Below are 14,462 nucleotides of genomic sequence, written 5' to 3'. Positions count from 1 at the left end.
TGCTCAGATTATTGCAAAGTGTGATTTCCCAGTAAGGTTATTTTTAAATCTGGCAAGTTGATTGCGTTCAAGAGATGTAAATCTATAATTCTTTAAATGACAATATAATATTTTACCAATGTTTTCTAATTTTAATTATTTAATTTGTGACGCTGACTTGACTGCCGGTTATTGGAGGAAACGATTTCCTCAACATCAATGCCATAGTAAAACGCTGTTTTTGGATATAAATATGAACTTGATAGAACTAAAAATGCATGCATTGTCTAACATAATGTCCTAGGAGTGTCATCTGATGGAGATTGTAAAAGGTTAGTGCATCATTTTAGCTGGTTTTATGGTTTTGGTGACCCTGTCTTTGAATTGACAAAACATTACACACAACTCTTGTAAATGTACTGTCCTAACATACTCTAAATTTATGCTTTCGCCGTAAAACCTTTTTGAAATCGTAAAACGTGGTTAGATTAAGGAGATGTTTATCTTTCAAAGGGTGTAAAATAGTTGTATGTTTGAAAAATTTGAATTTTGACATTTATTTGGATTCAAATTTGCCGCTCTTGAAATGCACCTGCTGTTGATGGAGTGCACCACGGGTGGCACGCTAGCGTCCCACCTAGCCCATAGAGGTTAACAAGCCGCCATGCCGGTTTAGCCCACTAGGGCACATTCCTCTACCATTTCTTTGTAACGATACCTACTGTTTTGTATGCTTTCTGTGAATTACTAAGTTTAGTAAATAAATTATTTTAAGACAATTGAAGTATGGATGACTTAGTGAAGGCTGGGTTCGTGCAGATAACAACAATTTACGACGTTTGGAATTTACATTTACATTTTAGTCATTTAGCAGACGCTCTTATCCAGAGCGACTTACAGTAGTGAATGCATACATTTCATTTCATGCATTTAAAAAAAAATGAATTAATAAAAAAAATTGTACTGGCCCCCGTGGGAATCGAACCCACATCCCTGGCGTTGCACACACCATGCTGGCGTTGCAAACACCATGCTCTACCAACTGAGCCACAGGGAATGAGACTGACGCGAGGTAAAAAATAAGTCATTAAATCAGAAGACTCATAGATCAGATATTATGATATCTGGGAGTTATATAAGGAAAATTATAACTTTGTAATCTGAATATTTTCCTTTGTGCCCCAACCTTCTAGTTAATTACAGTTACACGATTAATCAGTTTAATCGCGTAATAATAATTACAGAGAGTTATTTGATAAACATGTCTTCATTTTAATGATGCCGAAAGACACGACAATGGTTATCTTTGTGGTGGTGTCGTACCGATAAACACCGTAGAACAAATCCACTTTATGAATGTGTGTGTGTGTGTGTGTGTGTGTGTGTGTGTGTGTGTGTGTGTGTGTGTGTGTGTGAATGAGAGGCTCAATAGAAAGTGTATATCCGCCACGCCACGTCACTGACACACACACACAACATACTGTATGCACACACACAACATACTGTATGCACACATTAGCCATGAACACAAAAAACATACATGTTGAAATTGCCTATCCCTGCCATTCACAGCCAAACCCTTCTCCCCTCTTACCCTCGTCAGTGTGCTGTATGGCGTTGAGCTCGGGGATGTACGCCGGGGCCAGAATAACAGGATACAACAGGTTCTTAAACTTCATCTCAATACCTGGGACACAAACAGCAGCAGGGACAACAGATCAATCAAACATGATCACTTAACCTGTTGGGTCTAGGGGGCAGCATTTGCACGTCTGGATAAAAAAAATGTACCCGATTTAATCTGGTTACTAATCCTACCCAGTAACTACAATATGCATATACTTATTATATATGGATAGAAAACACTCTAAAGTTTCCAAAACTGTTTGAATGGTGTCTGTGAGTATAACAGAACTCATTTGGCAGGCAAAACCCTGAGACATTTTCTGACAGGAAGTGGATACCTGATGTGTTGTATTGACTTTAAACCTATCCCATTGAAAAACACAGGGGTTTAGGAATATTTTGGCACTTCCTATTGCTTCCACTAGATGTCACCAGCCTTTACAAAGTGTTTTGAGTCTTCTGGAGGGAGATCTGACCGAACAAGAGCCATGGAACGTTGATGTCCCATTAGACACCTGGCGCGCTAGTTCATGTTGGGTACCCTCGTTCCAATACGTTATAAAAGAGTATGCATTCGTCCACCTTGAATATTATTCATGTTCTGGTTAAAAAAGGCCCTAATGATTTATGCTATACAACGTTTGACATGTTTGAACGAACGGAAATATATTTTTTCCCCTCGTTCATGACGAGAAGTCCGGCTGGCTTACATCATGTGCTAACGAGACGGAGATTTTGGACATAAATGATGAGCTTTTTTGAACAAAACTACATTCGTTATGGACCTGTGATACCTGGAAGTGACATCTGATGAAGAGAATCAAAGGTAATGGATTATTTACATAGTATTTTTGATTTTAGATCTCCCCAACATGACGTCTAGTCTGTATCGCAACGCGTATTTTTCTGGGCGCAGTGCTCAGATTATTGCAAAGTGTGATTTCCCAGTAAGGTTATTTTTAAATCTGGCAAGTTGATTGCGTTCAAAAGATGTAAATCTATAATTCTTTAAATGACAATATAATATTTTACCAATGTTTTCTAATTTTAATTATTTAATTTGTGACGCTGACTTGACTGCCGGTTATTGGAGGGAAACGATTTCCTCAACATCAATGCCATAGTAAAACGCTGTTTTTTGATATAAATATGAACTTGATAGAACTAAAAATGCATGCATTGTCTAACATAATGTCCTAGGAGTGTCATCTGATGGAGATTGTAAAAGGTTAGTGCATCATTTTAGCTGGTTTTATGGTTTTGGTGACCCTGTCTTTGACTTGACAAAACATTACACACAACTCTTGTAAATGTACTGTCCTAACATACTCTAAATTTATGCTTTCGCCGTAAAACCTTTTTGAAATCGTAAAACGTGGTTAGATTAAGGAGATGTTTATCTTTCAAATGGTGTAACATAGTTGTATTTTTGAAAAATTTGAATTTTGACATTTATTTGGATTCAAATTTGCCGCTCTTGAAATGCACCTGCTGTTGATGGAGTGCACCACGGGTGGCACGCTAGCGTCCCACCTAGCCCCAAGAGGTTAACTACAAACGTTCAGAACAGTAAGGCTGCATTTACACTGGCAGCCCAATTCTATTTTCTTTTCTCCCAATTATTGGTCTGATACCAATTAGTCTAAATACCAATTAGTAGAAAAATAACTATTTTGACTAGTTAGTTGTCTCACCGACTTCCGTGTTACCAACCACCATCTTGGCGTTGGGGTACTGAGTCTTAAGCTCTAGAAGTTGATCCAGAGAAGCTGGCTGGAGCCACAGAACCCTCTCTCCTCTGAACCTCAGCTGTTGAGAGGACTGGCCTTTACACAGGGACTGGAGAGAAAGAAAGAGAGAGAGAGTGAGAGAAAGAGAGAGAGAGAGAGAGAGAAGAGAGAGAGGTCATGAGCAGATGAGCTCCTGAATTTTTTTGCATGGTTTTACAAAAAGATAGATTTAGAGTGAATGCAGGTGAGATAAACTTGGATTTTTTTACAAGGACATATATAGGATACTGTTCTCCGCAACATAACCTTCACAAATCAAATCTCCAAACCTACAACCTGATTTTGGACAAAATTACCTGGAAGGATTCCCACTACCAAGGTTTTTATTCCCAAGGACTATACAGCAATTGCCCTGGCAAACCAACGACCAGCAAAATAAGCACATCAGAAACCTGAAAATATCATCAAACCTGGAACTGAGTGAGTAATGTTTAGTCTGAAGCTACTTTTAAAAGCCCCAAAGAATATTACAATAATCTTTTTAAATTTGTAAGTACTGAATGCTAAATTAAGGCTACCAATCGTGATAGAGCAGAACAGATCCGGTTGCAACTTCAATTAGCACTGAGGTATAAAGTGAGAGGTGTCAAAGCACTTGAGCCCAACAATGACAGGAGATTCACCGCCTCCCCTACCCAAATGCAGAGGCCTTTGAGGCCACCTGCTCCATCGCTTCCCTCTGTGCAGAGGTCATGACAATACAGTACCCCTTGGATGTAAAACATTTGAAGGCACGGAAAGAGTACAAAAAGAAGCTCCTCATGTACAATCCAGAGATACTTTTTGCTGACTGCTTCAAAAATGGGAATGTACCATAAGCAACTTAACCTTGAACACTGACCACCCCCTGACATGGCACAGTGCTATATTAATGTGGGGAAACTTGGGATACTAAACAACGAGGACTCTGAGTCAGCCAATGTCAACCTGTACAAGTTTGGAACAGTAGTGGTACAGGGCAACTCCAAAAAGTTTCAGCTGTACTCTACAGAATCAAAGATGGTGCGCAGCAGGAGAAGCTCTCTCTTTATAAGACTCCCCCACCCAGACCTCTTTCTTAAACAACCCCAGAGACGAGTAACCCCAAGCGGAAAGCCAATTCCCCAGCAAAGATCACTACTCCCAATTTTGTTTAATTTATTTGCACCAAAGAAAATAAGTGATAAACAACAATATAAAATAAAATAAACAGTGCACAGGTGTGGTTGGAAGCCCAAGGGCTTATATAAAAACCACACCACAAAAAAAAACGGTATACAATACATAAGTACAAAAATAAAAAAGGTTTGTTAAAACAGATAACAAAACCCAATAATCATAAATGTACAAATGAACCAATCAGCAATCACAACATTTTTCTTTAAAATATGATGTCACGCCTGCTCCTGCTCCCCCCCTCCATTGCCGGTCTACTAACCCCTGGTCCTGGCAACCCACATTGTGCACACCTGGCAACCATCATTGCCCACAATAACTCCTTATCGTTAAGCACACATGGACTCCAACACCACCCTGATTACTCTCCCTTCATATAGCCCTTAGTAGCCTCAGTCATCAGGAAGTATTGGTTTTGGTTGCGTTCAGTAGGCTTCTCATATTTTGTAATTTCTTCATGTTTATTATTATTAAACTCACCTTCTGCTCCTGCTTCCTGACTCCCTGTGTATATGTTACATAATACTGCCTCAGAAATTATGGAAGCAGCAGAAGATTATACCATCTTCCAGACGATTGAGGAACAGGGTCATCTACTCCACCAACACCACGATTAGCTGGCTCTACTGGGTACGACCATGAACGAGGTCCTCACGTTCTCCACCGACCTCGACACCACAAGCGAGGTTCTCCATACCTCTGATGGAGGGCCTCCTACCACGGGTCGTCACAGTGAGCCAGTCCCCCAGCCTACCCAGTGGACCGCCCAGGTTAGTGATGCCCAACTGTCCCTTCCAGAGAAGTATCACGGAAATCCATCGAAAATGCCGTGGCTTCCTACACCAGTGCTCCCTTTCGCCTGTCAGACGAGATCCCCCACCACCGAGAGGTCCAAGGTTGCCATGGTAATTTCCCTGTTTACCGGACCGGCATTGGAGTGGGCTACGGCCGTCTGGGACATAGGAGAGGAGGAGCTGGGTTCCTCTGAGAGGTTCATGGCTCAGTCCAGGGCGGTCTTCGACCATCCTCCAGAGGGCAGAGAGGGAGGCAAGCAACAATTCCAACTCCAGAAGGGTGCCCAGACCTCTGAGGAGTATGCCCACACCTTTCGGACTGTGGCAGCCTCCAGTGGATGGAATGAGCCGGCTCTCCGTGGTCTATTCTGCATTGGACTGCATGAGGAGGTCCAGACGGAGTTGGCATGTCGGGATAACAACATGTCCTTGGACGCGCTCATCTCGATGGCCATCCATTTAGATAACCTTCTTCGGAAGTGCTGGTGTCCACCTCACCACTGTCCTGAGACAGAGCCTGAACCCATGGAGGTAGGGGCCACACACCTCTTTGCGGCAGACCGGTGTCGTCGGAGACAGCTGTCACTCTGTTCCTATTGTGGCCAGGAGGGGAACCAGCTTCCTTGATGTCCAGTGCTTCTGAACAATGGGTCCACTAGAGAAGAGGGGCAGCCACGTGATCTTCTGTCTCCCAGGGTAGGTCGTGACTATTCCATTTTCATTGTTTTCTGCCAAAACCCTTTCTGGTTCCCATTTCACTGTCTGGCTGGCTTTCAAGTGTTGTCTCTACAGCTCTAGTGGACTCCGGTGCGGCGGGGAACTTTATCGACCAGGCCTACGCTTCCTCCCTGAACTTAACTTCATACCCGCTCTCCTCTCCTTTTCCAGTCCAAGCCCTGGATATAAGACCATTGTGATCAGGCACAATTGCACACGTCACAGCACCACTCACCCTCACCGTTGGACCCAAGCACCAGGAAAGCCTTCCCTTCCTCATCATCCCTGCACCCGTACACAAAGTCATTCTCAGCCTCCCGTGGCTCCAACTCCATAACCTCACCATCTCCTGGTCAAAGATGAGAATCATCATGTCAGAGGATCTGCTTTCCCGCGCCCTGTGGTTCTACATCGGTGGATGGTCCTGTGAATGTCATCCAGCCCATCAGTCAGTCCTACCGTATAGTTGACCTCGTGTTTTGTGACGTAGATGTGGACATCCCCAAGGCTCTGGAGAGGGAACCCACTACTGCCACCTGCCCTCCAGAGCACATCTACAACCCCACAGGGGTGAGAGATCGGCTGTTGACCTAGCAAACACATCCCTTGCCGCTGGACACCCAGTTATCATCCGCACCATGGCGCAGAACATTGCCTAGTATGTCAACTCATGTTCGTTATGTACATAGTCATTTTCAATTTTGGCCTAAAAAGACATACCCAAATTTAACCTGTTGGGTCTAGGGGGCAGCATTTGCACGTCTGGATAAAAAAAATGTACCCGATTTAATCTGGTTACTAATCCTACCCAGTAACTAGAATATGCATATACTTATTATATATGGATAGAAAACACTCTAAAGTTTCCAAAACTGTTTGAATGGTGTCTGTGAGTATAACAGAACTCATTTGGCAGGCAAAACCCTGAGACATTTTCTGACAGGAAGTGGATACCTGATGTGTTGTATTGACTTTAAACCTATCCCATTGAAAAACACAGGGGTTTAGGAATATTTTGGCACTTCCTATTGCTTCCACTAGATGTCACCAGCCTTTACAAAGTGTTTTGAGTCTTCTGGAGGGAGATCTGACCGAACAAGAGCCATGGAACGATGATGGCCCATTAGACACCTTGCGCGCGAGTTCATCTTGGGTACCCTCGTTCCAATACGTTATAAAAGAGTATGCATTCGTCCACCTTGAATATTATTCATGTTCTGGTTAAAAAGGCCCTAATGATTTATGCTATACAACGTTTGACATGTTTGAACGAACGGAAATATATTTTTTCCCCTCGTTCATGACGAGAAGTCCGGCTGGCTTACATCATGTGCTAACGAGACGGAGATTTTTGGACATAAATGATGAGCTTTTTTGAACAAAACTACATTCGTTATGGACCTGTGATACCTGGAAGTGACATCTGATGAAGAGAATCAAAGGTAATGGATTATTTACATAGTATTTTCGATTTTAGATCTCCCCAACATGACGTCTAGTCTGTATCGCAACGCGTATTTTTCTGGGCGCAGTGCTCAGATTATTGCAAAGTGTGATTTCCCAGTAAGGTTATTTTTAAATCTGGCAAGTTGATTGCGTTCAAGAGATGTAAATCTATAATTCTTTAAATGACAATATAATATTTTACCAATGTTTTCTAATTTTAATTATTTAATTTCTGACGCTGACTTGACTGCCGGTTATTGGAGGAAACGATTTCCTCAACATCAATGCCATAGTAAAACGCTGTTTTTGGATATAAATATGAACTTGATAGAACTAAAAATGCATGCATTGTCTAACATAATGTCCTAGGAGTGTCATCTGATGGAGATTGTAAAAGGTTAGTGCATCATTTTAGCTGGTTTTATGGTTTTGGTGACCCTGTCTTTGACTTGACAAAACATTACACACAACTCTTGTAAATGTACTGTCCTAACATACTCTAAATTTATGCTTTCGCCGTAAAACCTTTTTGAAATCGTAAAACTTGGTTAGATTAAGGAGATGTTTATCTTTCAAATGGTGTAACATAGTTGTATTTTTGAAAAATTTGAATTTTGACATTTATTTGGATTCAAATTTGCCGCTCTTGAAATGCACCTGCTGTTGATGGAGTGCACCACGGGTGGCACGCTAGCGTCCCACCTAGCCCCAAGAGGTTAACTGGCTGTAGCTCAGGCCCTGAAGCAAGGATATGCATATTCGTGGTACCTTTTGAAAGGAAACACTTTGAAGTTTGTGGAAATGTGAAAGGAATGTAGGTGAATATAAGACAATAGATCTGGTAAAAGGTAATACAAAGAAAAAAACAGTTTTTTTTAACCATCTTTGAAATGCAAGAGAAAGGCCATAGTGTTGTATTCCAGCCCAGGTGCAATTTAGATTTTGGCCACTAGATGGCAGCAGTGTGTGTGCAACGTTTTAGACTGATCCAATGAACCATTGCATTTCTGTTCTAAATTTTGTAACAAGACTGCCCAAATGTGCCTAATTTGTTTATTAATAACTTTTTATGTTCAAAATTTTGCACTCTCCTCAAACAATAGCATTGCATTATTTCACTGTAATAGCTACTGTAAATTGGATAGTGCAGTTAGATTAATAAGAATTTAAGATTTCTGCCCTTATCAGATATGTCTATGTCCTGGGAAATGTTCTTCTTACTTACAACCTCATGCTAATCATATTAGCCTATGTTAGTTCAACTGTCCTGTGGAAGGGACACCAATCCCAAAGAAGTTAATTAACAACGTCTACACTGTATTTCTGATCAATTTCATGTTATTTTAATGAACAATTTTTGATTTGCTTTTGTTTAAAAAACATGGACATTTCTAAGTGACCCCAAACTTTGAACGTTAGTGTATGTACACAAACAAGTGTGCAGTTACAATTGGCAAGAAATACACAGATTTCTTTCCTCAGTGCCGTGGGGTGAGACAGGGATGCAGCTTGAGCCCCACACTCTTCAACATATATATCAATGAATAGGCGAGGGCATTAGAACAGTCTGCAGCACCCGGCCTCACTCTACTGGATTCTGAAATAAAACGCCTACTGTTTGCAAATGATCTGATGCTTCTGTCCCCAAACAAGAAGGGTATAAGGCAGTACCTAGATCTTCTGGACAGATTCCGTCAGACCTGGGCCCTGACTGTGAATCTCAGTAAGACAAAAATAATAGTGTTCCAAAAAAGGTAAAGTAGAAAAGACTAGAAACTGTTGTCCCAAAAAGAATTACACCTACCTAAATATCAACACCACAGGTAACTTCCTCAAGGCTATGAATAATCTAAGAGATAAAGCAAGAAGGGCCTTCGATGCCATCAAAAAGGAACATGAAACTCAACATCTCAATTAGGATCTGGCTAAAAATACTTAAATCCATTATCAAACCCATTGCCCTTTACGGTTGTGAGGTCTGGGGTCCGCTCACCATACAAGAATTCACAAAATGGGGAAAAACACCCAATTGCAACTCAGCATGCAGAATTCAGCAAAAATACACTTTGCGTACAATGCAAAACCCCAAACAATACAGAGCAGAATGAGGACTATACACACTAGTTGTCAACATACAGAAAAGAGATGTTAAATTCTACATCCACCTAAAAGGAAGCGATGCCCACATATTCCACCACAAAGCCCTGACCTACAGAGAGATGAACGTAGAGAAAAGTCCCCTCAGCCTGCTGGTTCTGGGGCTCTGGTCACAAACACAAACAGACCGCACACAGCCCCAGGAGGGAAACACATTTACACTCAACAAAATTATGAGAAAACAAAAAGAACTATTTATTTGACACACTGGAAATAATCAACCAAAAAACAGAGCAAATTGGAATGCTATTTGGCCCTAAACAGAAAGTACACGTGCCAGAATACCTGACCACTTTGACTGACCCCAAATTAAGAAAAGCCTTGACTATGTACAGACTCAGTGAGCATAGCCTTGCTATCGAGAAAGGAGTGCCGTAGGCAGACCTGGCTCTCGAGAGATTAAAGGCTATATGCACATGGCCCACAAAATGAGATGGAAACAGAGCTACAATTCCTAACCTTATGCCAAATGTATGACCACATTATAGACACATATTTCCCTCAGATCACGCAGACCCACAAAAACAAATCAAACATTGATAAACTACCATATCTGTTATGTGAAATACTGCAGTGTGCAATCACAGCAGCAAGATGTGTGGCCTGTTGCCATGAATTAAGGGAAACCAGTGGAGCACAAACAACATTGTACAAATAAAACCTATTTTTATATATTTATTTTCCCATTCATACTTAAACTACTTGCACATTGTTACAACACTAATAATATGTGTGTATTATTAACCAGTTATGTGTGTATTATTAACCAGTTATGTGTGTAATATTAACCAGTTATGTGTGTAATATTAACCAGTTATGTGTGTAATATTAACCAGTTGTGTGTAATATAACATTTGAAATGTCTATATTCTTTCATGTTTACCTTGTTTATCTATTCCACTTGCTTTGGCAATGTAAACATACATTTCCCATGCTAATAAATCCCCTTAAATTGAATTGAGAGACAGAGAAACAGAGGGAGGGGGAGAGCGAGAGAGAGAGAGAGAGAGATACGGAGAAAAAGAGGGAGAGAGTGATGAACAGAGAGACAGTGAAAGAGATTAACAGAGAGAGAGGGGTAAGGGTATGTGTTTGTGTTAAGCCCCCGTGTGTGCTGATGTGTGTTAGTGTATCTACCATCAGCTCCGGTGGGAAGATGATCTCCTGAGTGGGGTCCAGAGGGAGGAAGTCAGCTGGGTTGTAGAGAGGAGCAGGAAACACTGAGGTCCTCTGAGATCAATGAGACACGCCATTGAAACATTATGAACTAGTTATATGTACATTATTAACCAGTTATATGTACATTATTAACTAGTTATATGTACATTATTAACCAGTTATATGTACATTATTAACTAGTTATATGTACATTATTAACCAGTTATATGTACATTATTAACCAGTTATATGTACATTATTAACTAGTTATATGTACATTATTACCTACCCAGTTATTATACATTATTAACCAGTTATATGTACATTATTAACCCGTTATATGTACATTATTAACTAGCTATATGTACATTATTAACTAGTTATATGTACATTATTAACCAGTTATATGTACATTATTAACTAGTTATATGTACATTATTAACCAGTTATATGTACATTATTAACCAGTTATATGTACATGATTAACTAGTTATGTACATTATTAACCAGTTATATGTACATTATTAACCAGTTATATGTACATTATTAACCAGTTATATGTACATTATTAACTAGTTATGTACATTATTAACCAGTTATATGTACATTATTACCTAGTTATATGTACATTATTACCTAGTTATAGGTACATTATTAACCAGTTATATGTACATTATTAACCAGTTATATGTACATTATTACCTAGTTATATGTACATTATTACCTAGTTATAGGTACATTATTAACCAGTTATATCTACATTATTACCTAGTTATAGGTACATTATTAACTAGTTATATGTACATTATTAGCTAGTTATATGCATATTATTATTATTTAACAGTTACATGTATATTATGAACTGTTTAAGAGTTGTATTTATTTTTATTTTTTTCGTTCATTTATGTTTCCTCTTTTATTTATAATTCAAACATTTTATTTGAAGTTAAAATTTGTATTTTTTTATAATATAGCGCTAAAGTCGTGACTGCATGTCACCTGTGTGACAGCACGGGTGGGATTGGAAAATAACTGTGGAACATTTCTCCAGTCATCCAACAGACATTAGAACCTTCATGTACAAGTGTGTGTCTGACTCACGAGGTCTACCCATCATGCCTTGTGGTTGTGATACAGGCACGGATAATCCATTTCTTCTCGGTTCTGTCATAATACTGTTCTTAATGTGTTAGAACACAGTTCTTTGTCACTTAAAACATATCTGAGTTTCTCAACTTTTACATGAATAACTTCAGCTATATGAGTTAAACTTGTTTTGTAAAGGCTTTTATGTAAAAAAAAAAGTATATCTCTGAGTTTTAAATGCAGGACTGTGATGGTATAACTCCTTGTTGGGCTTGGCTATCCAGCTGGCTAATGTATTTATTCAAATTTCAACTGGACATAGAACTGGCTTTTTTGTTTCACCTGCCAGTTCCTGGAAGGACAAGGACTGTGTGTGGAGATGGGATGACTGTTCAGGCTCATAGTTGCCTAGAGACGTGTATGTGAAGTGTGGCGTGCTTTGGCGATGCAGCTACCAAGGCATCATCCAGGTGGGTGCTACGCTTTCAGCCATAGAGGACTAGATATGTACCTAGAAGCAGCTTCCTCAGAGACGGTGAGTTGCCCTCGTGAAGACCAACAGACCAACAGCTCCGGTCAAACCAACAGACCAACAGCTCCGGTCAAACCAACAGACCAACAGCTCCGGTCAAGCCGACAGACCAACAGCTCCGGTCAAACCAACAGACCAACAGCTCCGGTCAAGCCGACAGACCAACAGCTCCGGTCAAACCAACAGACCAACAGCTCCGGTCAAACCGACAGACCAACAGCTCCGGTCAAACCAACAGACCAACAGCTCCGGTCAAACCGACAGACCAACAGCTCCGGTCAAGCCGACAGACCAACAGCTCCGGTCAAACCAACAGACCAACAGCTCCGGTCAAACCAACAGACCAACAGCTCCGGTCAAACCAACAGACCAACAGCTCCGGTCAAGCCGACAGACCAACAGCTCCGGTCAAGCCAACAGACCAACAGCTCCGGTCAAACCAACAGACCAACAGCTCCGGTCAAGCCGACAGACCAACAGCTCCGGTCAAACCAACAGACCAACAGCTCCGGTCAAACCAACAGACCAACAGCTCCGGTCAAACCAACAGACCAACAGCTCCGGTCAAGCCGACAGACCAACAGCTCCGGTCAAGCCAACAGACCAACAGCTCCGGTCAAACCAACAGACCAACAGCTCCGGTCAAACCAACAGACCAACATCTCCGGTCAAACCAACAGAGCAACAGAAGATGATGAACGTTACTACTAGTTACTTCCATCAATTTCATTCATTGCTTTGACCTACTGTATATATTTAGTTTACTGTGTTTTGGAATAGTATTTGGTTGATTTAAATTATACTCGCAATTCAGCCTGTTTCTGCCAGTTGTACAATGTTGTTGAAGAACAGTAAAAAAAAAAAAAAATAGAATGTGTCTGTCCCGCTCTCTTTCTTTTTGAATCAAACAGTCGAGTTCACTGCAGTAGTTGACGTTGTCAATGGTCATATTAATAAATAGTAGACTTCCAGATTGTTTGATAAATCCTGTTATATTGATGACTATTGTATTGATAGTTACTCTACGTTTTTAAATCTATATCTTTTTTTGGGGGGGTATTATGACACTTCATTGAGAAAGCATAGAAATCACATGAATCAGTAGAGAAGACGGATGCAGGGATTGACCTCAGGTCTCCAGTGGGGAGATTTGTACATGTGATTTATGCCAGCAATGTTACCAGTCAACCATGGCTCTGCACACTGGCTATTGAATGAGTATACTTACGGTGACATGATCGTCAGTGTACCCTTTAGTCTTGTCACCGTCGGTCATGCAGCAGCCGTTTTCCTTCCCCTTGCCACCACAACACGTCCTCTCCTGTGGCACGCAGATGGACACACACACACACACACACACACACACACACACACACACACACACACACACACACACCACAGATTGGAGAAGAAATGATGGAAGTGAAAGCAGGAGGAAGACGATGCTTCTTACTCATCCTCGGGATGCTGCATGACGATCAGGGTGTGTTTGTGTGGTCTTACTTTGGTGAATGTCTTGTACCCCTCCAGAATTGGTCTGTAACCAGTACAGCGACACAGGTTCCCTGTGGGGACAACAACAGTACAACATTACCTGGCTCAAACCTGTCGTTGATGTGTGGTTCAAATGGGTCGAAATGTCTAAATATACATTGGTGAGGTTTTTTTTGCCAGGAAGACACTAGTTTGTAGGGCTGCAAAATTCTCATAACTTTTCCAAAAAGTCCTGGATTTACGAGAAATTGTGATTGGTTTTGCAACCTAAATGTTGCAACCCTACTAGTTTGACATCCAATATACCTTGGAAGGCCTCCTCTATGTCGGCCATGCGTGGTGTAGGGTTGTTCCTGAGCAGAGAATACATAGACATGACGATACCTGGGGTACAGAACCCACACTGAGAACCATGAGACTTAAGCGATACGCTCCTACACAGAGAGAGAGAGAGAGAGAGAGAGAGAGAGAGAGAGAGAGAGAGAGAGAGAGAGAGAGAGAGAGAGAGAGAGAGAGAGAGAGAGAGAG

General features: G+C 41.0%; 1 protein-coding gene across 1 annotated transcript; it reads right to left on the bottom strand.

Annotated features, from left to right (window-relative positions):
- Nucleotides 1-1,517: 1,517 nt before the first annotated feature.
- LOC123738260 (xanthine dehydrogenase/oxidase-like) lies at nt 1,518-14,370 on the bottom strand. The gene is made up of 6 exons (XM_045713298.1): nt 14,241-14,370; nt 13,944-14,005; nt 13,669-13,761; nt 10,802-10,894; nt 3,300-3,444; nt 1,518-1,666 (listed from the first exon to the last, which is right to left on the bottom strand). The coding sequence occupies exons 1-6, from the start codon at nt 14,308-14,310 to the stop codon at nt 1,533-1,535; spliced, it is 597 nt and encodes a 198-aa protein (XP_045569254.1). The 5' UTR covers nt 14,311-14,370; the 3' UTR covers nt 1,518-1,532.
- Nucleotides 14,371-14,462: the final 92 nt, after the last annotated feature.

This window comes from Salmo salar, unplaced genomic scaffold (genome assembly GCF_905237065.1).
Source record: "Salmo salar unplaced genomic scaffold, Ssal_v3.1, whole genome shotgun sequence".
In the NCBI taxonomy this organism is placed as follows: Eukaryota; Metazoa; Chordata; class Actinopteri; order Salmoniformes; family Salmonidae; genus Salmo; species Salmo salar.
The sequence above is the reverse complement of the archived record's forward strand: the minus strand, read 5'-3'. Positions and strand labels throughout refer to the sequence as shown.